This window comes from Desmodus rotundus, chromosome 6, assembly GCF_022682495.2.
Source record: "Desmodus rotundus isolate HL8 chromosome 6, HLdesRot8A.1, whole genome shotgun sequence".
NCBI classification, from domain to species: domain Eukaryota; kingdom Metazoa; phylum Chordata; class Mammalia; order Chiroptera; family Phyllostomidae; genus Desmodus; species Desmodus rotundus.
Window position 1 is genome coordinate 139390418 of NC_071392.1, and position 26606 is coordinate 139417023.

Sequence of the window (26606 nt, forward strand, 5' to 3'; positions counted from 1 at the left end):
CAGGGTACAGGTAGTATGGCCTGAATGGGGGGGGGGGGGCAGGGAGAGGAGGGAACCACTGGGGGTGGGATGGGGAGAGAGAGAGAGAGACTGACTCAGCTGAACCAGATAAATAAATCTGGGTCAAGAGCTGGGGAAAAAAATAGAAAAAAAAGCCAGACAAGCACATTCTCTGAATCCTGGGGAATGAATTTAAAATGTCAACAATTTTCTGAGTTGTGTTCTACTTTTTAAGGCTGTTTGGATACCACTCACAAATGCTAATATACAGTTCATCTTGACTGCATGGAGGCAGCTAATGATGTTTTTAGGCTGCTCAATGAATAGTTAGCTTTGGATTAGTGACAGCATGTCCCAATGGAGCTCCTGGAAATGAGTTGGGATGTGTTTGCTTTCCCCAGAACCTGTCGACATGGCTGATCGTGGAGCTGATGAACCATCCTCCAGGACAGGGAGTCCGGATGGGGAAAGTCAGGTCTCTGAGGACAGATGGTCGCTCCATCAGAGGATGGCCATCAGGGAGCTCATTGACACCGAGGCCTCGTACTTGCACATGCTGCAGCTCTGTGCCTCAGACATCAGGAGCCGCCTGCAGCAGGTACCTGGGTGGGACCACATATAGCCCGTCTTTGGGGTCCTGGGTTCTGAGACCTCACATCTGTTCCTGGAGCAGGCTTGATGGAGGGAACGTCATAGTGGATGTGATGTCGCCTGGATGTAAGCCCTGTACTTCCATTTATTGGCCATGCAGCCTTCAGCAAGGCCTTGGAGACTTAGTGTGTTCATATGCTACGTGGGAAGGGGGATGATCACCTTAGAGAATTAAGTGAGCTAACAGATAAAGTAGCCCTTTATCAAGTTTAGAACAGCTTGCTCGAACCGACCTACATTCTCATTGTCTCATTGGGGGATGTGGCATGCAGAGGTTAGCACTATGGTGGGTTTCTATTTTAGGGTTCATTTTTACAACTTTCTCCCCCTGATTTCAGAAATAATACAAGCTTTCTCTATTAAATTTCAAGCATTCCCTAACATGGAAGCTCCTTAAGAGCAAAGACCATTTAGTTCACTATATCCCAGTTCTCGACATATAACAAATGGACTTCAGTTAGTGTTTCTTGAATGAATTAAGTGAAATACTAGAGTGGGTAATGTAGAAGGTGAAAGTCCCTCATATTTTACTCTCCAGAAATTTGGATTTTTCTCTGTAGGCATTAAATAAACAAATAAAAATTGTTACTTATTTTAACAAAAGTAAGATCATACTCTAGATATTTTTGACAGTTATGCACCCAGAATCAATCAATCAATCTATCGATCTCTATCTATCAAACATCTGTCATCCCTTTCTTCCCCTCCCCCCCCGCCCTCTCTTATATATGTCCCTGCACATAAATAGATGTCCTGTGTCCTTTCTAACAGTGGTAACCCTAGTTAATAAGAGCTGGCGTTCAGAATACGTCTCAAGGTCATGATGATACATGCCAAATATATCAGCTGGAAAGAAGTTCGACTCCCCAGCCTTCTATAACAGAGGAGAAAATGAGGGAAGAAAAATGATAGCTGGTAAAACCCCAGCTTAGCTTTCCTTCCAGGCTCAGCGTCCATCTTTTCCTTTTTTCTTGTAGAGTAATGGAAATACCTAATTTATAACATTTCAAAGTCCTTGCAAACAACCAACCCACTGGGGCAGCTTTCCCAAGAGCAATGGGCCCCTGGGGGTGTGAGTGTTTTCGACTGATCCTCACTGCCTGCAACTCTGGTCCCTCTACTCACCTCCCAGCAACCTCCCATGGCTTCTTTGCTCCTTCCAGCTGCCGCAGGGAGATATGGATGTCCTGTTCTCAAACACTGACGATATCATCAAGGTGAACAGCAGATTTCTTCAGGATCTGCAGGAGACAGACTCCAGGGAAGAGGAACAAGCGCAGCTAATTGGTAAGCAAAAGACGAGGCAGCTGTCAGCCTTGGATTCCTATGGAGTTGTCCTCAGCATGTGGTCATTGGAGAACCGTGTCTAGAGTTCCAGAAAAACACAGTTCAGTGGAGGGCTGCATTTGGGATCCCTGAAACATAGCAGGTCTGAGCTGGCAGGACCCTCAAATAGTATCTAGTCCAACCCATTGAGAGCACAAATACTTAACATGTAGTAGCCCTTTTCATTCCCACAACACCACTACTCATTGATTATTATTATCACCATCTTACGAAAGAACACCCAAGCCCCAGAGAGGTTCAGTAACTTTCCCAGGGCCACACAGCTTGACCAGAGAGAATGAGAATTTGAAGCTAGCTCTTTCAGACTCTAGAACCCTAGCTCTTGACCATCCCGCCTCCCTTTCTCTTCTTTCTAAATAATCCCAGCTCCAGGTAGAATGCCCTTTAGATATTGGGAGTGACTTTTTTGCTGCTATGACTTCTTTCCAATCTGTGACTGGAGAAGGACAAGAAAGGAGGAAATATGCCTTTACCTTGTCCCAGGGAATTCCTGCCTCTTTGGACAGTTCTGCTCTATGGCAGTTTGCCTTCCTTTGACCTCAGCCACCCATGTTGAGGAGAAGGTGGCACTTGCCCTAGGTTTCATGGCTACACCCAAGTTGTCTCTCAGTGGAAGGTCATGTCCGCAGTTGTCAGATCTCCCCAACACACTGATCCTCCTACCCGTAGTTTTGGGTGACCTTTCCTGCTCATGTTCTCCCTAGTTCTGGGGCTTCTCCCGAGGGAGCTCCCTCTGAGGAGTCACTGGGCCAGCACTGGGGCGATGGTTTGGTCCTGGGCTGTAATGCTGCTGTGGGAGTCTTTGTCGAGAGCTGGACCGTGCTGGTCTGGGTACCATCAATGGTCCCAAGGGGGGCTTGATCCAGGGGAGAGGTCCAGCGCACACCTTTGGTAAGCATGGGGGTCAGCTGGGCTTCCTGTGGTCCAGGGCTCCCCTCCTGCCCTGTGTAGTCAATACATTTCTCTTCACCCTCACCACTTCCCCCCAGATGGACAACCAAATACTCTTGCTTGGGTATTTGTAGCAGCTTCTAACAGCTCTTCTTTTGCCACTCTTGATCCCTGTTGAGCCTCCACATAGCATAGAGCTAATAAACTATTTTTAGAGCACTTTTAGATTTATAGAAAAATTAAGTAGAAAGTATACTGAGAACTCATGCAGAGTTTTCCCTGTTACGAATATCTTATATTAGCATAGTACACTTATTATAATTGGTGAGTGGATATTAATATATTATTGACTGAAATCAATAATATAGTGGACACTGGGCTCACTCTCTGTGTTGTACAGTCTGTGGACTTAGACTGATACAATGTCATGCTCTGAAAACCCTCTATGTCCTGCCTCTTGATCCCCTTCGTCCTCCAACACCCGGGAACCAGGGATCCTTTTACCATCTCCATAGTTTGACTTCCGTACGTCATATTGCTGGAATCATGTGGTACGTAGCCTTTTTGGAGTGGCTTCTTTCATCTAGTAATACGTACTTAAGGCTTCTCCATGTCTTTTCCTGACTTGATACCTCGTTTCTTTTCTTTTTTAATCACTGCGGACGTGGTACAGTTTATCCATTCACCCACTGAAGGACAACAGGTTGCTTCTAGGGGTTGGCAATTGTGAATAAAGCTGCTATAACCTCGGTGTGCAGTGTTTTAAAAAACTTTATTTAAAACTTTTTACGGTAGAATATGTGTAACTTGTAAAATGTACCATTGTAATACTTTTAAGTGTATATTTAGTGGCATTAAGCAGTCCACCTTGTCGTACCACTGACACTACAGTCCATCTCCAGAACTGCTGCCTCGTCCTCAGCTGAAAGTGCCCACCGGCGCAGCCCTGGTCACTGCCGCTCTGCTTCCTGTCTCCATGAGTCTGGGCGCGCCGGGAACCTCCTATCAGTGGGATCAGGCTGTATTGTCCTTTTGTATCCGGCTTACTTTACTTTGCATGTCGTCTGCAAGGTTCTTCTTACACTTTTTATCTTGAAATAATTTTAGACTTACGGAAAAGTTGCAAAAATAATACAGAAGCTCCTACATACCCTTCATGTAGCTTCCCCTAACGTTAACATCTTATCTCTCCATAGTATACTTACTGAAACAGGGAAATTAACACTGTTAACACTACAGACCTTATTCAGATCTTACCAGTTTTCCTGTTAATGTTTTTTTTTTTCTGATCCAGGATCCAGTCTAGGGCTACACATTTTATTTTATTGTCATGTTCCCTTAGTTTTCTTCTGTCTATGACAGTCCTTTAGTTTCTTTTAGTCTTTAGTCACCGTAATTCTTCTGAAGAGTTAAAGTTTATAGGAAATTCCTCGATTTGAGGTTTTCAGTTATTAAAACTAAAATTATTTTATATATTTTGTAAAAGTTTACAAATAAAATCCATATTTTACAGATCTGTACTATAATACAAATTATATATTTGGTAACATTCTATATGATTTATAAAATTATAATTATTTTAATTATTAAGGTTATGCATTTGGGGGAAGGCATATCACAGTCAATATCATGTTCTCAGTGCGTCATATCACATGATTACACTACATATCATTACTTAGAATAATGTTAACTTTGATCACATAGCTGATAGAAGGTGGTATTTGCCAGGTTTTCCACTGTAATGTTACTGTTTTGCCCTTTGTATTTAATAAATACTTGTGGAGAGAAACTTTGACATTATGCTTATGTTCTGTTTCTTTTCAAACTTTAGTCAGTTTTAACATCCATCAGTGGTTCTTGCTACAGTAATTATCACTGGTATTCTAATGGTGATTTTCTATTTCCATTATTCTCCTTTTACATTTATTAATTAAAATTATCTTTTAAGAAAGAACTGTCTTTTCTCCCATTCATTTTTTATTCAGTTATTTATTTATATCAATATGGGCTCATGGATTTTTACTTTATTCTGTGAGGGAGAAAGTAAATCATGATAGTTTATCATGATTTATTTTCTTGTTTGAATTATACCAACTTCAGCCGTGACGAGCTCCTTCAAGTTGGCTCCTGTGTCCTTTTAATGCACCTCTAACAATTTTTGAGTACTTCCTCACTTTCTGGCACCACAGGACGTTTCAGGATCATCTTCTATTTTCCCTGCCTTACCCTTAGAAGCAGCTATTCCTCCTTGGAGCCCTAGCTCCTGTCTTTGGAAAATGGTATTTAGACACCAGGTTCCAGCCCCTAGGTGTGCTCACTGCTCCTGGGGTGTCATGGCTCCTAGGCCTTCTCAGCTGATAGAGCTAGGAAGTACATGTTTATATGCTGTTACATGCATATACACATATCTATGTTTCTTTCTATATCTATTTATCTGTATATATTTAAAACCATGAGTTCATACTGATACCTCCAATTCCACCAGCATTGCAAGGTTTATTCTAACCTTTCCCCTTTTCTTATTTGTGACATCTTTCTTTGATAGAAAGAAATGGCTGTCATTATTTATGATATATTTATTTACTTGTTCAAAGTTAACATACACATAAAGTAGTTTCACAATTACTAACTGTACTAATGTGAAAAACAGATACTTATATTAATTTCTTTGCCACACTCTTCACTGGGATTATGTTATTTCTTTGTAATAAGTTCCTATTGCTTATATTCCATTTGGGGTTCCCCCTCCACACCTGGTCGGCCTTAATTACATTTATATGTAACATATATATTATATATTTGTATGATATAAATGTGTATATATATGTGCGCACACACACACACACACACGGTCTGTCCAGAAGGTATCCAGCCAAGTAATATGAAAAATAGAGACATTAATTGAGAAAATACAAGATACAAGAAACAGTGTATATAGGACAATGACTCCTCAGTCCCTTTCAAAGTAAGTACCTTGGGAACTTACACAATTCTCCCAATCACCATCAGCTGTCCCATCGTATTTTCCTGAATCTCATCAATGGTCTGAAATCTCTTCCCTTTCAAAGGTGATTTTAGTTTTGGGAAAAGCCAGAAGTCACAGGGTACCAAGTCTGGGCTATAGGGAGGTTGAGTCAGCTGGATGATTTGATGTTTCACCAAAAGACTCTGCATGAGATATGATGCGTGAGTGGGCGTGTTGTCATGATGAAGCTGCCAATCACCCGTTGACCATAGCTGTGACCTCTGAATCCTCCAAATAGTTTCTGCAGAGGAATGTTCAAGCTTAACACAAAATTTGATACAGATTCGTTCTGCTTCTCATTCAGTCATTTTCAATGTGATGGCCACACAGTACACATGCTCACTCAACAGTGTCTACCGCCCCCAATGACTAGTACAGTGAAGTTATCATTGATTACGCACACATGTTCCAGTCCACTTTCCTTGGCTGCCAGGTTATATCAATGTCGTGCAAACCATTCTTGTTACATTAACAATAGCTGGACTTTTTTTGGATAGACCTTGTATATACATATATGTACACACACACACACACACACACACACCTATTGGAAATGTGTGAAACATTTCGTGGTTCTAAGAGTCAGAGCTATACAGAAGGGTATTCCACAAGGCATTCGTTGCCTCTCATTCCTACCACCCTATCCCATTTCCTCATCCTTTCCAACCTGTTCCTTCTCCCCCTACAGAGAGCCAATCTCATAAGTTTGTAATTTAAAAATATGGAATGCGTCACAAATTTGCATGTCATTCTTGCGCAACGGCCATGCGAATCTTGTCTATACTATTCTAACTTTAGCGTAGGGGCTGCTGAAATTGAGCACCGTAATGATCCTTTTAACACAGAAACCAGATCATGTCACCTCTGCTCAAAACCCTCCAGTTGCTTCCTGCCACCATTAGAATAAAATCCAAACACCTTACTCCACCTTCCTTCCATCTTTCCTTCAAGGCCCTCCATGATTTGGCTTCAGTTTCCTGTTTATTTTGTCAATGTTGTGCCCTTGCTCACTCCAGGCACAACTGCCTTCTGGCTCTTACCCTCATGCCCAGTGCTCACCTGCCTTCAGGCCTTTGTATCTGTTCTCCCCTAAGTCCGGGATGCTGCTCTCCCCTAGACATTCCCAGGGTTGGGTACCTCCGGTCTCTGGTAAACATTTTTCACAGAGGCCTTCCCTAAATAGATCTGCCATTCTCTAACTCTTTTTCTGCCTTTGTCTTGGTTCGTGGTACTCATCACTACCTGGCATATGGACTATATTTACTTACTATCTGCCCCCCCCACAGAATATAAGCCCCATGAGATAGGGGTTTTGTTCTGGTCACAGAGCTTAGAAGAGTGCTTGGCATATAGTCAATAAATGAGCAGTTGGTAAATATTTGGTGAATGAAGTTTGTGTCAAATGCTTTACATGTATTATTTCACTTATGCCTCATCAAAAGAAAAAACACCTGGAGGTGAGTACTATTTTTATTCCAAACTATAGATGGGAAAAATGCAGGGTTGGAGGGGTCAAAGGCTCATCCAGGTCACACAGCTGGGAAAGAGTTGACTGGAAGTCTGGCCCTACGCTTCCCTGAGGTTGAAGCCCAGCCGCACCCATCACTTCCTGGGCTGTGTTACAGCATGTCTTTGCAAACTGGGCGTCAGTGGTTGTGCTTGCCACACACGGTCATTGTAAAGATATAACATGGGTGTGTTTTGTCAGCTATAAGGCACTGTACAAATACGAGCATTATCAATATTGTTGCTCTAATTATAGCTACCATTTATTAAGTACTCACAGTGCGTCAGCCTGAGCTCTACATCATTCTGTCACTGATCCTTACAGCATGCTTGTGGAAGTCAAATGAAACAAATGGAAACCCAGGGAGATGAGGCAACTTGCCCAAGGTGACAAAGGTGGCCACGCTGGCAGTTGTCTCACTCATTACCTCCCTGTCCCAAGCAAAGGTACAGACAGACATGCCTTTGTGAGCTCCTTGTTGCTTTTTCACTCTCAGGTAACTTATTCCTGGAATTCCAAGAGGAGTTGGAGCGAGTCTATAAGGTCTACTGTGCCAAGTATGACCAGGCCTTGCTGCTGCTGGAATCATACCGGCGGGAGCCAGAGCTGCAGCGGGAGATCCAGGGCATCATTGAGGCCGTGGTGTGAGTAGAAAGACCAGTGGGCATTTGTTCCTGCTGCAGTGACCCCAGGGTCAGGGACCGTTAAGGTCTCACCTCCATCTGGTGCTGCTCATACCGCTTCCAGAGTGTCTCAGTCAGGCTAGGCTAGACTATAAGCACAAACACTCCCAGCTCTCAGTGGCTTCAAACCACAAAGGTTTACACCTTCCTTTTGCTCCATTGCGGGGTGGCTTGGGGCTCTTTGCATCATCCTCAGTCTGGGACCCAAGCTGACAGCAGCCCCTGTCTGGAATATTGCCAGTAATTGGAGCAAAGGGAAAAAGAGCTCTGGAGGGTTCAATGCTGGTAACCAAATGCTCCAGCTCAGAAATGATAGCCATCACTTCCCACAATTCATGGGCCAGAACTAATCCTGTAGCTTTATCCAACTACCAGGAGGCCAGGGTATGCTGTCCTACCTTGAGTCAGGAAGTGGGAAAGCAGAAACAGTTGGTGGACAGCTTTCATGACTTCCACAAGAAGGGCAGTGAGGTGGGGGGAACCACGTGCTGTGAGCAACAGTGTTGGGAAGCAGGTGTGTATCACCTGGGGAGGCCTCTCTCTACAGGTGGCTGAAGTCCTGCCCCATAGAAAAGGGTCTGAAGGGCCCTGGGTAGCATCACAGCCAGAGCTGACATCAGTGGGTGGAAACTCCAGGTAGAGATGTGTAGAGAAAAAAAATGTTAGCCCTGGCTTGTGTGACTCAGTGGATTGAGTGCAGTCCTGTGAACTGAAAGGTCGCCGGTTCAATCCCCGGTCAGTGCACATGCCTGGGTTGTGGGCCAGGTCCCCACTTGGGGGCGTGCAAGAGGCAACCGGGGGGCAACCAATTGCACATTGCTGTTTTTCTCCCTCTCTTTCTCCCTTCCCTCTCTCTGAAAATAAATGAATAAATTCTTAAATTACAAAAAATCTAATTACAATTTTGAATGGGTAACATAGTTACATGGTTCTAAATGTTTAAAACATCCAAATTCATACAGTAAAAAAAGAAAATCTTCTCAACCCCTCCTCTTCACCCACTCAATTACAACTCTCATCCCAAAGTTAAGGCAGCCACTTTAAAGTGTTTTATGGATCTTTGCAGAGTTCCTTTATGCATGCACAAGCAAATTCAAATAGCTCTTTAATAGCTACATAGAGTTCTTTTCCAGGGCAGGTTTATAAGTCTAACCATTACCCTGTTGGTATTTTGGTTTGTTACCAATTTTTACTGTCATAAATATAGTTGCTGAATAATTTCTCCCTTGCTTGCTTGAGTTGATATTTCTGAGGGTAGATTACTAAGGGAGGATCAATGGAACAAAGGGTTTGTGCACTTCACATACCGCCAAACTGCTCTCCAAAGAGATCTCACCAGTTGATTCTCCCACCAAGAGGGCCTGTTTCCTCGCATTCATCTAACTCAGGTATTACGTTGTAATTTTTGTTGCCTATTTAAAAGGCTGCATCCAAATTTTTCTCCAGATTATGTTATAAAAGCCATACATGTCAGAGGCTGCTGTCACTCTGTAGTGTGACGCCTTGATAATTATGGGGAAGAAATGTGATTATCTCTTTGAAAACCCCCTGCCCTCTGATTTGTGAGGTGACTGTTGTCCCTGTGAAGCAGTTGGCCCTTTCCTATGGAAAGTAAGCCCAGAGGACAGAGTTTTGCCAATACCTGGCAATTGCGTCCACCTCCCCTGCCATAGTCAGCCAGGCACTAGGAAGCCCTTGGGGAGAGCAGATGGTTGGCGCAGGTGTGTCCTGATGGTCAGATCTCAGCCCTGCTGCCCCACTCCCTGCAGCTCGTGATGGCGCTCCCACCTGCTCTGCCTATTTTTAGCCTCATGGCCAATCTTTCCTGACCTTTTGGTCTGGAGATTTTTCCTGAGGCAAAGAGCAAGAGCCTAGGGTACCATAGAGAGGCGGGAAGAGAATGGTCTTGAGCAGCGTTTGTGAGTCTTTGTGGAGAATGGGATGCAACCCTCATGGGTTTCTTGAAAGCCAGGCCTGAGGGCTACTGGTCATGATGAATGAATGACAGTTGGAGAGATCCTATATGTCCCAGCTGCCATTGACTTGGGCCTCCTTCTGCAAATACCAGCCATCATCATGAAGGGGATTGGAGAAATAGTCACCCATTCATAACTGGTGCATCTGGAAGAGACCTCGACATCATTAGTTCCTGTGGGTTTTATTTTTTTACTTTTTAAATGAAATTTTCGAACCTATAGAAAAAAGAATGCAGTGAAAACTTACATACCTACCACCTGATATGAGCCAGTGTTAGTCTTTCACTCTTTGCTTCATCAATTTTTATGCTGAACCATTTAAGGGAAATTACAGCTGTTATGACTTTTTTCCTTTAAATACTTCAAAGGCATCTCCAAACATTAAGCTCCTGTCATTTAAAAGCTTTTCTTTTTTAAAGCAACAGAACCATTTTATTCAATGAAATGTCATGTGGCTGCCCCATCTGGAGAGTTGTGCTTGGGACACATCCGAGTGGAGATGTTAAGTAGGCAGTTGACCATGTGAGTCTGGAGCTCCAGACATAAGTAGAAAGCAGAGATCCGGTTTGGGCTGTGTTTAAAGCCTTAGGACTATGTGAAGTAGGTATGAAAGTGGGTGGAGAGGGAGGAGAGGAGGCCCCAGAGCACCCCAGCATGGGAGGGAGCCCCGCAGAGTTGGCCAAGAGAGTGATGTGGAGTATAAGAAGGACAGAGGGCATCTCTGGAGCCAAAAGAAGAAAGTGTTTACAGAAAGAGGGAGTGGTCCTCTGGGTTTGATGTTGAATGAGTGAGGGAATGGAGGGCCGAGCACTGGACCTCAGGTTCAGAACAGATGGGGAACCAAGGCCCAGAATGGGTGTAAGATGAGACCTAGCAGCATCCATCCAACTTCTAGAACTCACAAATGACATGTGAGGAAACTGAGAACCGCAGAAGGAAGTCACTGGCTGGAGATCACTCAAGCTCAGTGGCTGAGCTGGAACTAGAAGCCCAGGTTCCCTGGAGCCCCCAAGGGTGGGCTTTGCCTGCCTAATTCCAGCCTTCTCCCTCAGGCCACAAGCTGGACCCTCAGGCCTCAGTTTCTTACTGGTCATCCCTCTGCAGAGGATCACCAAGTACCCACTGCTGCTGCAAAAAATTCTGGAGAACACACTCCCTGATGCCAGTGCCTACCCTGTTCTCCAGAGGGCGACCTCTGCCCTCCAGGATGTGAACATCAACATCAATGAGTACAAGAGGCGCAAGGAAGTGGGTAAGGATTTGGGCAATTCAGAGGATACAACAGTGAGCATACTTCCGGTTACAAAAAACTCAGATCAGCTTCACCAATAAAGGGAATGTAGGAGGTCATGAACCCACAAGTCCAGAGGTAAGTGGTCTTAGGTAACTACAGGGAAACTATAAGTTTCCCTATAAGTCTCTTCTTTCTGCTTTTTACTGTGTCAGCTTTATCTTCAGGCTGGCTGTTCCAAGATGCACATTTGCATACCACACCCTCCAAGATAAGACAGGGCCTTTCTCCTCTTAGCCATAAAAATTGAACTAGAGCGTCACTCTGACAGGACCCACTTGGGTGATGTGCTTACCCTGAACTTTGGGTAGGGGAATGCCATGAACTGATTGGCTTAGGCCTGGGTTATGTACCCTTCTTTGAACCAATCACTGTGGCACCCATCCCCTGAACTAAAGTAAAATCACCATTCAAACCACATGGTGGCTATACTTTGGAGGAGAAATGAATATGGAGGTAGGGGTCGGGGGTGGGGGGAAAGGGCTTTGTATATACCTGGGCAGGGGAAGAGGGTAAGTGGGGATCCTGCCTCCAAGGTTGTTGAAACAGAAAGGTTTGAAAAATGAAGCAGTGTCCCAAGGAAAGAAACTCACGTGTACAACTGAGACTGTATAATAATGGTGATTTAGCTAATGTTTGCTAAGGGCTAACTATGATGAGTTTTTCACTTGTTATCTTGTTTGATCCTTACAATGGCCCTCTGAGGTTGGTACTGTTAGTTCTATTTCACAGTTGGGTAAACAGAGCTTTAGTCCTTTGCTCCAGGTCACAGAACTGGTGAGGGACGGAGCCAGGTTTCACACTCAGTCCTGGGGTCAGGCAATCTGTAGAAAGCCCTGAGCCAGGAGTGGACAAGTGTGGTCCCAGTTTGGCCAGGCTAACAGTGACTGAGGGAACTTCAGGCAAATCACTTCTCACTTGGGTTCTTTTTTAGAAAGTAGGTCCCGACCTATCATCTTATGTGATCTTCCCAGCCACCCTGCGAGCTGGCTGGCTCATACCACAGAGCGTGGGCTCAGCCCTGTGCTTGTCTTCCCTGACCCACCACCCTTCTAATGGGTGAGACCCTGATGAGTGAGAAGTGGGCCCACTCAGGTGCCTTTCCAGGAGGGTTGGATGCTTGTTTCCCTGGGTCACCTTCCATCCCACACCCTCCCTCTCTGTTGGTGCAGCCTCCAAGTACACCAAGGTGGAGCAGCTCACTCTCCGGGAGCGGCTGGCCCGCATCAACACACACACCCTCTCCAAGAAGACCACACGGCTGAACCAGCTGCTGAAGCAGGAGGCGGGGCTGGTGCCCAGGGTGCGCATGGGCAGGAGGAAGGGTCACACCCTAGCCATGCCAAGGGGCAAGTGAGACTGTGCAGTGGGTGGGGTGAGGGGCTTAGACTGCTCTCAGAGGTGAGAAAACTGAGGCTAAGGGAGGGAAGTGACTTTGCAGCATTGATAACCAGGTATAGGCAGCACTGGCACCCCACTCGATTCTGAGGAGCCTGCGCAGGGCTTTCTCCACTGCTCCTTGTGCTACTCTCTCTCTTGACACAGACAGGAGAGCTGATCTCTGGGTCTGGGCATGGAATTAGCTGTGATGGCTGCCAGTAGCAGCTCAGGTTAATCGAATACTCACTCTGAACCAGGCAGTGCTTGATCCACACAATGAAGTAGGTGTTACTATTACCTACCCACCTCCATTTTGCATATGAGAAACTCAGGGTAAAACACAGCTTGGAAGCAAGTGAACCCGGACTCATATACTTGCGCGTTTGATCCTGTGGTCTGAAACAAAACCACTAAACCGCACTCACTGCCTCTAACTGTCTGACTCAGCTTTGGGGCTGGAGGAACTGGCTCTGATGGGCCAGGCTGTAGAAAGGTGGTCTTCAGTGAAGACTTGGGGATGCAGCTACATGGTGTACACTGCCCCCTCGTGGATATTCTCGGCCCTCACAAGCATGACTTTACTCTCAGATGGAAGACAAGGAATTCGATGACTTAGAAGAGAGGTTCCACTGGGTGTCGCTGTGTGTGACTGAGCTGAAGAACAATGTGGCTACTTACCTGGACAATCTGGAGGTGAGGACCCTGCAGTTCACAATGGGCAAGGCAAGGTTGGGTTCCCTGGGCAGGAGGCAAGCAGGCCCATCTGACAGGCTGGCAAAGGCACCAGCTGCAGGAACCAAATGGAGGAGGTCACCCACGGGCTGCATGAGGACCCATAGGCAAGTACTGCACAGCCCACAGGTCATTGGACTGGGCAGCTTCTGAGGCCACTGAGCTCTCAGGGGTTGGGGTCAGAAGCACCCTGCCAGACTGGCACCCAGAGCAGGTGACAAACTCAGGTGCCCAAAGGGGCCACGCACTGAGTGAAATATGCATGTGTACAAAGCCTAGTGTCTGTTCATGAGACTATTTGGTAGTTAAATAAATAGAAATAATATTTGGAACTTGAATGATGGAATGAACGGATGCATGAGTAAAGGAGTAAAAGCCACAGGGGCAGTTCGTACCTGACTCAGGAGAGTGGCTGCTCTGGGCCCAATGTGGCCAGCTCTGACTTTAAGGAAGAAAAGAAACCTGGAAATTCAGACTTTCAGGTGAAATCTCAAGATGGGTCCATGTGAGCAACTAATTAACCAGAAATTTAATTTAGTAGAAATGTAAATGTTGTTCAGCCCCAAGGAAAGGTATTTCTACAAGCTGAATTCAGCCCACAGGAACAGCCGGTTGCATTCCCATCCAGCATGTCACTTGCCTTGTGCCAAAACTACCCCCCTTGTTCTTGTCATCCATGCTGACTCATTCCATCCGCTTCATCTTCTCTTACGTGTTTCGGTTCTCAGTCATGTCTGTCTGTGCAAGCCAGCTCGGTCACACGATAATGGGCCATTGGGAGAACAGGACTTGGGGTGGCGTTATCGGAAGTGTGTATACAAGGAGGGAGGTGGCCGTTTCACACTCCTCTGAGTGGGCAGATCACCCTGCTTGCTCCTGCTTCATCCTGGGCCCCCCAGTGGAAGGATCTGACCATCACAGGGAGACAGAAGAGGAACACACTCGGGGCTGGAGGGAGAGAACCCAGAGGCTTGTGAGAGACACGTCAGGCTTTGCACAGGAGGACGAATGTATGGAAGCTTTTCAGGCTGAATTTCCCTAGATGCGGGGCTTAGATGTGGAATCCCACAGGGACAAAAGTGATTCCCTCTGTTAACCCTCTGAGGCCAGGAAAAGCCTCTGTGGCTGGCATGTCTTTAATGCAAGCGGAGTGGGGCCAGGCTGGGAGCAATCAGCAGGCGATGACATCCAGACAGAACGTAACAACTTTGTTTTTATAGCCATTATTCTCACATGCCTATTTATGGCAATTATTACTCATTTTCTCTTTATGGTAGTATCATGGGGTGGTTTTTTTTGATAAATGCATTGATTTAAATAGGAAGACTTAGCTGATTTAAAGAAAGGTATTAATAGACCATGTAGAAACGGACGTGGCAAAAACATCTTGAGGGAGATATGCAGATGTGTGAAGTCTGGGAAGTGCTGGAACAGGGAGAAAGATGTGGGCTTAGTCGGGAAGAACTTTCTAGTCAACCAAGTTGTCCGAGGGCAGACACGCAGTATGCTTCCCTGTCACAGGGGGTGTGCAGGCGGGACGTAGGGGCGAGGTGGCTGTGACGGACTGTGACTTTCCGTGTCTCATTTGCCCTGGTCCAGGCTTTCCTGCACTTCCGGCTTCAGGAATGTGACCTGGACATTCCCGAGGGGCCTGTGGAGCAGTATTGCAACCTGGCAAGAGACCTGCAGCTCCAGGCCTTCCCTGAGTTTGTGAGTGGAGTTTCTCCTTCTCCCTTTGTTGGGTAGGTGACAGAACCTATATGGGTAATGTTTAGACGTAAGGCCCTTCACACGGTTGTCACATCCATGACCACCCTGGGTAGTCAGCAGGCAGATGTTATTATTAGCGTGTTTTACCGATAAATATAGCCCCAGCTAATGTTTGCTGAGTCTCACTGTCTGCCAGGCACTGAGCTAAGCCCTTCACAGCCTTCACCTCGTTTAATCCTCACAACATGGCTTACAGGGTAGATACTATTAATAGTCCCATTCGGCAGATGAGAGCTGAGGCTCAGAGGGGTGACCACCTACGTTGTTCAGATGGTCAGTGGCAAGCTTGAGTCTGAGCCCTAAAGTCTATGCTTTTGACCACCACTCTATACAAAATCTTTTTCAAGATCCATGCACGGTAAAGATATTAAGAACTGACATATGAAATACCTATTCTGTACCAGGAGTTCTGCTAATCTCGTTACCTGGACTCTCCCTATTTTTCAGAAGGGCACATCGAAGCCCAGAAAGGTTAGGTAGCATGCTAGAGGTCACGGCTAGTCAGTGGGGGTAGGACTGGAGCCCAGGCCTGCCTACCTTCATAGCCCCCTCTCCCAGTGCCCACTGGCTGCCACCTCTTTCCTGGACTCCCAAGCTCACATCTCCCCACAGAAGCAGCGACTGGAAGGCCTGGTGTGGCGGCCGCTGTGCAACCTGGCCAAAGCCCTGGCTGGCCCTCAGAAACTGATCAAGAAGCGTCTGGACAAACTACTGGACTTTGAGCGGCTGGAAGAGAAGCTGCTGGAGGTGGGCAGCATGACCTACGAGGAGGAGGAGGCCCGGCACACATACCAGGCGCTCAACTCCCTGCTGGTGGCTGAGCTCCCACAGTTTAACCAGCTGGCCGGGCAGTGGCTGGGCCAGATCCTGCGCACATTCGTGGCTCTCCAGAGGGACCTTGCAAAGAAAGTGTTGCAGAGGGCAGAGGGCAGCTTGACCCAGGTAAGACCTCTGGGACTGGGCACCTCTGGGGAATAGCCTTGCACCCCTTCAGCCCTCTTTTGCAGGGGCTGGGAAGGAGATTGGGCCTTCCAAACAGGCCCTGAGGTGCTTAGGAGGAGGCTGTGGGGACCTTCTGGACCTCTCCCATGCCTGCTCTCCTTCCTTTAGTGGAGCCAGCCCATGAAAGCAAGGATGGCACTGGGACTCCAGGCCATTCCCAGGCCCTGGAATGCAGAAGCAGAGGAGGCTCTGCTGGGGAAATGGCAGACCTCGGGGCTGTTTCCAGGGTTGGATTAGATGTTGGTGGCAGAGACAAGGACCTTCTGCACAGTCAGGAGTAAATGTATCCAGCTGGTGTTTCTGTGATTCCCACCACCTCTATCAGCCACCTCCTCCTGAGTGCTAACTGTGTACCTGTTTGGAGCACCTTCTGTTCATGATCTCACTGACTCCCAAAACAACCCACAGAGAAAGTTTTATTATTATCCATATTCAAAAGGATGCTGAGGCACAGAGAGGTTAAGCAATTTGCCCAAGGCCACACGGCTAATAGTGGGAACCCTGACAATGCAACTCCAGAGCCTGGGCTCTGCACCAAACACTCGACAGCCTACAAAAGGAACAATCTGCTAAAAGCATAAATAGGCTGCAGAAAGGGTTGGGTGAACCTCCAAGTGCACACTGTGCTTTTGGAATTTGGAAGGCTAAGGTTGATATAGGAGAGGATCCTCAGCTGCTTTCAGATGTCTCCCTGATGTCAGAATCAGAGCGGCACGGCCTGTGGGTCCGAGGCTGGAACAGCTTCAGTACTCCACATACCACATACTGTCTCCTGTGCTTCTTGTTCCCCAGCTCAGCTCTCCCCCTCTACTTCATTGCATGAAAACTCCTCTTGAATTCCCCCCTCCAGTACCTGTCCAGCCCACAGCCCCACTCTGCTCCTGTAGCCCTCACTTCCAGCACACACCACTTCTGGTCCATTTGTGCAGGCTCCTTCCTCGGTCTGGGTGTCCCTCCCCATCATCCCCTGTGCCTTTCACAGTATCTGGCATGTGGTAGGAGCTCCCCAATATGTGACAGATGTCCATGAAAGTCTCAGAATCCCTGTCCCCAGGTGGGAGACCCCCATCTCCCCATCCTCTGTGCTCCAGCAGCCCTTAGGATGTGCTTCTGCTAAGTACTTTTCAGAGCCTGCCTTCTCCTGGGGTGATGGATGAAGCTGTTTCTCCTTATTGAGGGGGCTGGGACTATGGGCTTTTCTTCTTTGACTTGAATTAGGCCTGAACCAACTTGCAGGAAGAAGTATTCCTCTTTCCCAAAGGCTGAGGGCAAATCTGATGAGATGGTCTTTTCGTTCTCCTCCCACCCTCTGGTGCTCTCTCCAGGGCTACCCAAGCCCCTTGTATGGAGGCTGGGAGGTAAGTAGAGGAGGCCAACCTCATGAAAGCAGAAAGAGGGCGTTCCCCGTTCTCGGCTGGCCCTGTAAGACAGAATGTTGGGGCCTGCCAGTGACTGATGCCAGCCTGCTTGTCTCTGTCTCATGGCCCATCCCCCTGGTCTCATTCTGTGGAACCTGGGAAAGGCCTGCAAAGTAGAACCTCAGTTCATCTGGGGAGGGGACGAGAGGCTCTAAATCAGGACCAAGAGCGGTGAGTTTGAAGACAAGAAGAGGGGACCCGTCTCTGTTAGCTCTGGGGTCCCACTCATTCCTAGGTGGCCTGACGAGAGTGCAGGAGAAGCCCGAGGCCTGGCCACGTTCATTACAAATGATGTTGTCAGGGCTTGACTTTCACTCCATCCCCAGCTCTGCTTCCCCCTCTGGACTGGCTTTATTATCAGGCAGGCCTTTCTCTGCATGGTGGGAGAGATAACTCCCAACAGTCCACGTACTTACCTTTACATCTCAGAATCCAGAGGAAGGATGACCCTGTCAGTCCCAGCCTTCATGTCCTAAATCTGATGGGAGGATTCCGATCGGCCCTGATCGGGTCCACTGTCCAATCCTTGGACTGATCATGGTGACTGGGAGAAGGGACGCCATGATTGCCAGTTCTATGGCTTAGAGCACCGTGGCGGGCAGTTCTGCTGTTCTACTGGACCCGTAGAAGGACGCGCTCTCAAAGGAAAGTGGGGCAGTAGGCAGGTAAAACTGATAGCTGGCCCTCTTAACAACACACCTGGGGTTTACGTGCGGGCTGACAGTGTCTGTCCCTACCCAGCTACCCCACCACCAGCTCTCTGAGACAGCCTTCAGGAAACTGGTGGAGGATGCTCTCAGCCAGACTGGTCAGCAGCTTCGCTCCTTTCAAGAGAACTTCGAGAAAGTACTGCCACCTCCCACTATACAAGTAAGTGACCCTCCTTCACCTGCCACCCTGGGGTGAGGTTCAATACCCTATTTCTTCTCCCTTTTCTATTTTTAGTGTTTCCCATTATCATGAAAACATTCCCCCCTTCCCTCTCTTCTTTTTCTCTGAGAGCTGGGGGGTTGGATTCACCCCTCCCTCCCCGCCCCCAACGCTCTTTATGGCCAGTAAGCATCAGAGCAGAATGGGACTCTTGGGTCAAGAATAAGAAAACCCAAACACTTTAATATGGAGTGAAATTAGGCATAATAACGAGCAAGTGGCATTTAACATCCCAAAACCTGGAACTTCTTCAAATTTTCCATCAAAATTCACCATTTTCTCATCATCTCATGGTACTTGCTTCAACTACCAGCATTTAGGATGAATCAAGTTTGAATAAAAACTCACTTAAATTTTCTTTTTACTATTGAACTTCTTTTTTTTAAAGATTTTATTTATTTATTTTTAGAGAGGGGAAGGGAAGGAGAAGAGAAGGAGAGAAACATCAATGTGTGGTTGCCTCTTGAGCACCCCCTACTGAGGACATGGCCCACAACCTAGGCTTGTGCCCTGACTGGGAATTGAACCGGCGACCCTTTGGTTCGCAGGCCACACTCAATCCATTGAGCCACACCAACCAGGGAAAATTTCTTAAAAACTAAAGTAGAGTTGATATACAATATTAGTTTCAGGTATACTCGACATTTATGTACCTTAGGATATATATAATCGCCATGGTAGACTATCTGTCACTGCACAAAGTCATCACAGTGTTATTGAGTATATTTCCCAGTGCTGCACATTACGTCCCTGTGACTTACTTATTTTGTAATGACGTTTGTGTGCTATCGGATTTTTCATTGTAAAAGACAGTATTTCAGCTCCGTAATAGTTTACATACCTTTGGATGGCCAAGTGCTTTTTTTGGTAAAGTTATATTTCTCTCATATATAAGGAAAGGGTATCCTCCAGGCAGTCTACGTGAAGACTGTACCTAGTATGTTTTTAAAAAGACATATGTTTTAAAAGTAGCTGAAGGAACTAAAGGGAAAAGGGGCTCCCAGGGCTTGAGAAAACGGAAACTGTATATTCAGTCCCACGTGAGATGTGAAATGAAGGGCCAGGAGACAGCCCCAGGGCTCCCCAGCAGGAAGAAGGGGGCCCAGAGGCACAGAGAGACAAGTTGAGGCCGATGCTCCTCAGACCACTGCTGTCCCCACTTCCTCCCTCACAGGGAGGCTGCCCCAGCAGAGGTCTGGTGGGCCCTGCCACCTGGGGAGAGGAAGTGTGCAGACAAGGAAGAACAGAACGGACACTCAAATGAGTCGCGAGAACCCCCTCTCTCTTTGTACTTGTGACAAAGCAATAGTTTTCTTATTGGAAAAGCAATCCATATGAATTGCACAAAAAAGAGAAGACTCAGAAAAACAAAAGGAAGAAACAAATGGGAACATAATAATCCCAGTGTGTGTTGAAAATTGGTAGGAAGGGAAGAACCGCCCCCCCTCCCCCCCCACACACCTCCCATAAATTCCTGACCTACTTGGCTAAGGGTACAGAGCCCACAGAAGGGAGGTGGCCTACCCGGGGCATGCTGCCGTCCTCTGCACCAGGCAGGGGCTGCCAGGCTTGAGAAAGAACATACTGTAGCACATACTGTCTACACCGCCGGCTTTTATACTCATGTTAACACCACTGGTCTGAAGGAAAGCTGCCTCATCTCTCCATTTCCTTTTTAGGGAGAAACATTACATTCTCCTGGTTCTTGATCCTGACTTGGGGAACCCATTGGAGTATGAGTAATGGGAGAGTCTGTGCCCAAATGTCCCTACAGGACACCTCTGTCTGTCTTCCTACACCCAGCACCACCCCCCCACCCCAGAAATAACTAACCACGTAAATATGGTGAATATAAATATACAGAGAGAGAGAGAGAGAGACAAAATCAACATTTTTAGTTTCTTCTTTGTTTTTCAAAAAAGGGACATTTAACCCCATGTCCCTTCTTGTTGATCCTTTTGCTGGAAGCAGTGAATGAAAAAACAAAGGTCCTGCCAGCAGATTTTTGGTTGAGCTGAATCATCCTCCCCAGCCAGGTGGCAGTTTCCACCAGGGCAAAGGTCTCTCCTGTGTTTCTGCTACATCATTCACAAGGCTTACTGTGCCTTCTTAACAGTCAGTGTTCAATAAACACAATACTTGTAGATGGAAAACTCATGGAGAGAAAGCTAGCATTTCCTCATTCCCAGATGTGGGAGGTCTGCCTGTGTGCTGCCGTGCTGGCTGAGATGCCCGATGAGAGGCCTGGTGCCTGCATGAAGCAGTCTATGGGGATTGAAAGCCCCGAGCTAGGCATCTTCAACTTAGCTCGGTACTATGGGCAGAATTTAGAGCCCAGCCCTGGAGTTTTGTAGCTGAGCAAGTTTCAGAACCTGAATTAGAATTTTAGAAAACCCCAGAAGTATAGACCTTGGAGGGATTTTAGAGAATTAGATGAGAGGCCCATGGATACTAATTGCATGTGTTTCTCATCTGATCCAGCTGTCTGTTAGTCAGGGGACTGTTGGCTAGATGTTGTCCCCAGCTTTGACACCCTAACTCAACCGCCTGTCTGTCTCTGTCCCCAGCCACTCCTTCCAGGGGCTGAACGCCAGGTGCAGGCTCTCCTGAGCAGGTATGGACCAGGAAAGCTGTACCAGGTGACAGGCAACATCACTGGGGCTGGGACTCTGGACCTGACATTGCCACGGGGCCAAATCGTGGCCCTCCTTCAAACCAAGGACACCAAAGGCAATAGCAGCCGCTGGCTGGTGGACACTGGGGGTACGTAGGACTTCGTGGGCTCTTCCCCTCCCTCTGGGCAAACTGCCCAGCAGGACCAGTGCAGAGACGCAGGTGCCCATGCAAGCCAGAGTCTGGCTGTGCAAATCCAAGGTGGGAATGAGCCCAGGTGGAAATGCAGGGCTTGGAGCACAGCCAGCTTTTTGTGGTGCGTGAAATGCCAAAAAGAGGCATTTAGTCTTTCATTGCTACATCTGTTATCAAGCACCTACAGTGTGCTGGGTGCTGTGCAAGGAAGACAAGGACCCTGCCTTGGGGATCTCACAGACCCTTGGGGTGGACAGAACTTCAGCACCAACCTGAGAGAAGGAGATACACAGAGAAGGGATTCTTGGATCCTGGCTACATGGACAGACGTCTGATATCCAGAATGAGGAAGGTGTTGTCTGGTCCCCTGTTTACTGGTCATACCCTTGGGGTGTGGCACTCAGGTCTGGGTGCCCCAGTGCAACCAAGCAGGAGGCAAATGGCACCTTGAACACCGGAGGAGATGGACCAGCAGGCTGTCTTCCAAAGAAGACATGTGACCCATGGGATGAGGGTCACCCAGGGTTATTGGGAGGGGATCTGTGGAGACTTGTCCCACAATCAGAGTTTATTATAATTATTACTAATGATACTAATGTACATTACAAAAATATTATAACAGTGAGTCTATGAAAACATTAAGCAAACAATATAAATCCAGCAGAAATCACAAAAGGGCAGTCTCTGGGTCAAGTTGAGAACAGCCAAATGGGGATTAAAGCAAGGCCCCTGGGGTGTGAGGACAGGGGTGGAGCCCAACGCCACCCTTCACTGCACGGTCTTGGAGGAGTGTCCAGCCTCTCCAGCTCAGCTGGCCCAGCAGTAAAATGGAAAGTTGATGTGCAGACTAAATAGCGCCAGCTCTGGCACCTGGCGTACTCTCAGGAAGTGGTAACCACTCATAATGACAGTAGCCAGAAGTATACAGGAGTAACTGCTGCATGAGAAGGAACTGGGGACACCTGGAGAAGAGAAAAGCAATTTCTGCCCCGGGGGGAAAGGCTGCCCTGGGGTGAGGAAGCAGCCTTGCTCGGGGCGGCCACTTCAGGGGTGGGGGCCATGGTGCCAGCACCAGGAAAGCCATTTTCATCCTAGACCGAGGAAGAACTACTTCTGTCTGCCAGAGCTGTTCAAAAGCAAGGGGGCTGCCTCAGTAGGGAATAAGCTCCCTGTCACTGGGGGTGTGCAAGCAGAAGGTAGAGACAGAGAGGGCAGGGGTGGGGGGCTGAGAGGTTCCTAGATGTCCTCTGCATGTGCTCCTTAGTGCTGAGAGGTGTGTTGGAGGCATCGGCACCCATGTGTGGTAGTAATTTCCTCTGTCACTAAAGGGATGGAGAAGGGGGCCTGTAGCCAGATTCATGGTCTATACGTCCCTAGGACATCGAGGGTATGTGCCAGCTGGGAAACTGGAGCTGTACCACATCATCCCCAGTGAGAAGCTCAGGGAGCAGGCACGGCCACGTGAGGACTTCCGACATCTAACACCAGAGCCCACTCCATCCCCGGTCCCCTCTGTCCCAACCAGGACCCAGGTGAGTTTGGGAGTGGAGTGGAGGCTTGCCTCCCCACAGCCACCTGGAGTGGGGCTTTGGTTTTTCTCTGATTTGGGGGTGAGGGGGCACTATCCTGTGAGGCTGGGATCTTGATTGGTGGCCATCCCAGTGTTCTGGCCAGGGGTGGGACCCAGAGAACGGAAGTACTGATACATGCCAGCACATGTAGCTAGAGACAGAAGACCGAGTCTCATATGATCCTATTTACATGAAATGTTCAGAATAGGCAAATGCACAGAGACAGGAAGGTCAGTGGTTGGCAGGGGCTGGGGGGCAGGAGGGCAGGAGGGCTGGGAGTGACCGCTAACTGGTGTGGGTTTTCTAGGGGTAACGATGTCCTGGAATCAGACAGTAGCGATGGTTGCACAGCCCTGGGCACACAGTCAAAACAACCTGTGTAATGAATAAGTTCCTTAACCTCCCTGGTTCTCAATCTCCATATCTGAAAAACGGGGCACATGGAATCATAGAACTGTGATCAGCAGAAGCAGGCAGAGTACTAGAACAGAGCCCGCCACACCTCTGTGGGTGCTCGCGGAGGGAGAAGTGGGTGCGGCTGTTCGCAGAAAGGGTGTGCTGGGAGGTGACGACTGTCCAGCGACAGGGACCGACTGCAGGAGGGATCCGGATCCACAGCCTCTCTGGGCTGGGTCTGTCTGTGTCCCCGCCCTAGCCCACCACTGTGTCACCCCGTGTGTTTCAGGTGGTCGCGGTGTACCCCTTTGTGGCCAGAAGCAGCCATGAAGTGAGTCTGCAGGCGGGCCAGCCCGTGACGGTCCTGGAGGCCCAGGACAAGAAGGGGAACCCAGAATGGAGCCTCGTGGAGGCGGATGGACAGCAGGGATACGTGCCTTCCAGCTTCCTGGCCAGGGCCCCGTGCCCCGCACCATGGGGCTGGAGTCTGCCCTCCTAGGGAGCCCTCCTTGGAGCCCCTATTGTCGAGGGAGGGGGAGGATCAGAGGCTGTGACCCTGAGATGGAAGAGAAGCAAAGAGAAGCAGGGTGGAGGGGGAGGTCAGGCCACGGTGGGGCAGAGGGCTCCCAGCAGGCAGTGGAAGAGGTGGGCACGCCTTGCAGAATGCCTGGTGTGGGTGGGCTTGAAAGGCTCCAACCAGGACGGCTGATGGTGTCTTCATAAAGAGGTGCTCCCAACCTGGAGTCACAGCACCCTGTCTGGCAGGTCAAGTTGCTAAGGATTTGCTGTAGCTCACGGCCAGTCCTACCTGTGCCCCCATCTGGGCCTGCCCACAGAGAAGTTCACTGAGATGTTACCTGCATGCATGCTGTGTGGGTGCAGGGAGGGGTGCTGGAGAAGCCCAGACCTGCCTGGCCTGACAGTTGACTTCCTACATGGGGTGTCAGGAGGCACCATAGCTGACCAGTCGTCTTTCATTTCTCTGTGCTGGGAGCTGAGCTATGCTGGGCAGTGAATCCTGAGAGCTTGCTCTAGTCAGGGAGCAGGGCTTGTTGGGACAGCAGAGAGAAGTTCTCAGGAAACTCTTGCATGGGCCTGGGAATGGGTGTGGGTGTGGCCAAGCCACAGTTCTGGGATGTGTGTAGGTAAATGCAGCCTGTTCCAGGGAAGAGGAGACTTTGAGGGTGTGTTAGGTGGGGGTGTGAGGCTGTTGCCAAGCAGCTATACACTGTCGCTGGGTTTTCTGAACCAGGGGCTGTGGGGGCATGCAAATCACAAAGGACACTGTGAAGCAGGTGAGCATTGGCCTGGTGGGTGGGGAGATTAGGTAAGGGCTTGGATTCCTGTTTCTGGAAGAAGGGGAGCCAGGGGAACCCCAGGTGGTTTCAGGAGGCCACCAAGGGCCTGGGAGCAATAGTGGGCACAGTATCAGTTGGCTGTGGGACCTGAGACACAGGACACAGCCTCCTTCTTCCCATCCACACAGCCCTGACTCACAGGGCTGTGTCATGAATGACATGAGGCTAAGGATGTGGAAGCTCCTGGCAAAGTGTGAAGTGTATACAAACGTACATTGCCCTTGGTAGCAGGCTGTGCTGGAAGCCGTCTCAGGCTGGCCCTAGCATCAGCATTCACGCTGCCCCTTCCGGTGCCCATGGCTGATGTCATCCGTCAGTATGGCATCTTTTTCCATCACCCCAGGATCTACCGTAGGCTCCTTCTCAATGCTGCTCTCTAGGTAGCCAAACTCTTGAACTTGTCATCCCTTTTTAGAGCCTGGAAATGGAAACCCCTCCATAAAAAACTGACCCACTGGGGCAATTTTGGGTGCAGCCACTGTTGAATCATCCCTAGGATGTTGCTTTGGGCTCAGATAATTGCAAGACACACAGGAGAACAAAGAGACCCAGCGTGATCTTTAATGCAAATGGCAAAACTTGGGACCAACCCAAGTTAGAATGTGTGTAAAAACAGCTGTCAGTTGAGACTAAGCTCTATGTTATCATACCTGTAGTGCCTATAGCTGTTAGCTCTGGCTTTTAGAGGGCTCTTAAGAATATACACACATGTCTGTGTCAGACGGTGTGTAACTCACTTCCTCAGGGCTTGTGAAAGCGTGAAGATTGCATAATGCCAGGGAAACTCAACTCCACAAGCCCTTCCCCAGTCCCAAATTCACTTTACAAGATGCTCTTGACTCGTTTTCCTTTCTCTTTCCTTCTCAGATTGCTGATACAAATAGGAAGCATAGGAGAGCAGATAATAAAATAAGAAACCCATTTGCGGTTCCACAATATGGACCACCGAGAGCCCGCTGGGCGCTGGAACCCTAGCTCAGGGTTTCTCAACGTGCCTGCTCACTGCAGTCACGGGGGCAGCTTTCAGCTGTGGCTCACACCAGGACCCCACCGGGAGATGCTGATGTAATTGATCTGGGGAGTGGCCTGGGCCTCCGGAACTCTGGAAAGCGCTCCAGGTGCTTAGTGTGTGGCCAGGGCTGGGGACCTCTGCCCCAGACGTGCAGTGCTGGACGAGAGAGGCCTGGGGTCAGAAATGGTCACCAGCTGTGAGCTAGGACACACCCCCTCTGAGCTTTGCACTAGCTCTGATGTTTTGAAGAGGCAGCTTTAGAGGTGGTTTGAAATAGGACAGCTTGCTCGGTCAGGTCCCAGAATGTATATTTATTAAGTGCCATTAAAAGGGACCTGAACAAAATGGGATGTTCTTGCAGGCACAAGGGAGGAAACTGAAATACACTTGGAACCAAATTGGTCTCATGAAGGAAAAATACCAATGTGTTCAGCAGCACATGGTGTGGTTTCTGGTGGACCAGGGGAGGCGATTGAAAGTCACTGAAGGATGAGAAAACGCACGCCGAGAAGAGGGAGAACGGCCTGAATTTTCTCCAGGGGACTGTGTAATGTGCCCTTTTCCCCCAAATGCCTAGAACCATTGCACTGTGTCTTGTTTATTTCACTCTTAAACTTGCTAAGCTATTTGCCTATGAACTGACAAGACTTCTAAGAGTCAAAGACTGACTCACAGGGGTGTCCCTTGCTCCCTGCAGTGGAGTGAGACCTCTTTAACCTTTTGGGCCCCAGCCCAGTTTGGGACAGGAAGACAGGATTACAATATCAGAGGAAAGACAAGTGGATTCTTGGTTGATATGATGAGCTCTAGCTTGGTGAATAACTGATGTGAACTATGGGGAATAAAGGACTTCAAAGA

General features: G+C 48.3%; 1 protein-coding gene and 1 non-coding gene across 2 annotated transcripts; one reads left to right on the plus strand and one right to left on the minus strand.

Moving 5' to 3' along the window:
* The first annotated feature begins 116 nt into the window (after positions 1-116).
* On the plus strand, positions 117-26606 carry ARHGEF37 (Rho guanine nucleotide exchange factor 37). The gene is made up of 12 exons (XM_024576756.4): positions 117-598; positions 1815-1938; positions 7918-8065; positions 11133-11332; positions 12544-12674; positions 13340-13444; positions 15083-15193; positions 15866-16195; positions 18415-18543; positions 21171-21366; positions 22789-22943; positions 23668-26606. Exons 1-12 carry the CDS (start codon positions 383-385, stop codon positions 23875-23877), a joined length of 2055 nt encoding a protein of 684 aa, XP_024432524.2. The 5' UTR covers positions 117-382; the 3' UTR covers positions 23878-26606.
* On the minus strand, positions 6630-6737 carry LOC112319757 (U6 spliceosomal RNA). The gene has a single exon (XR_002976359.2). It is a non-coding gene; the product is annotated as a U6 spliceosomal RNA (small nuclear RNA).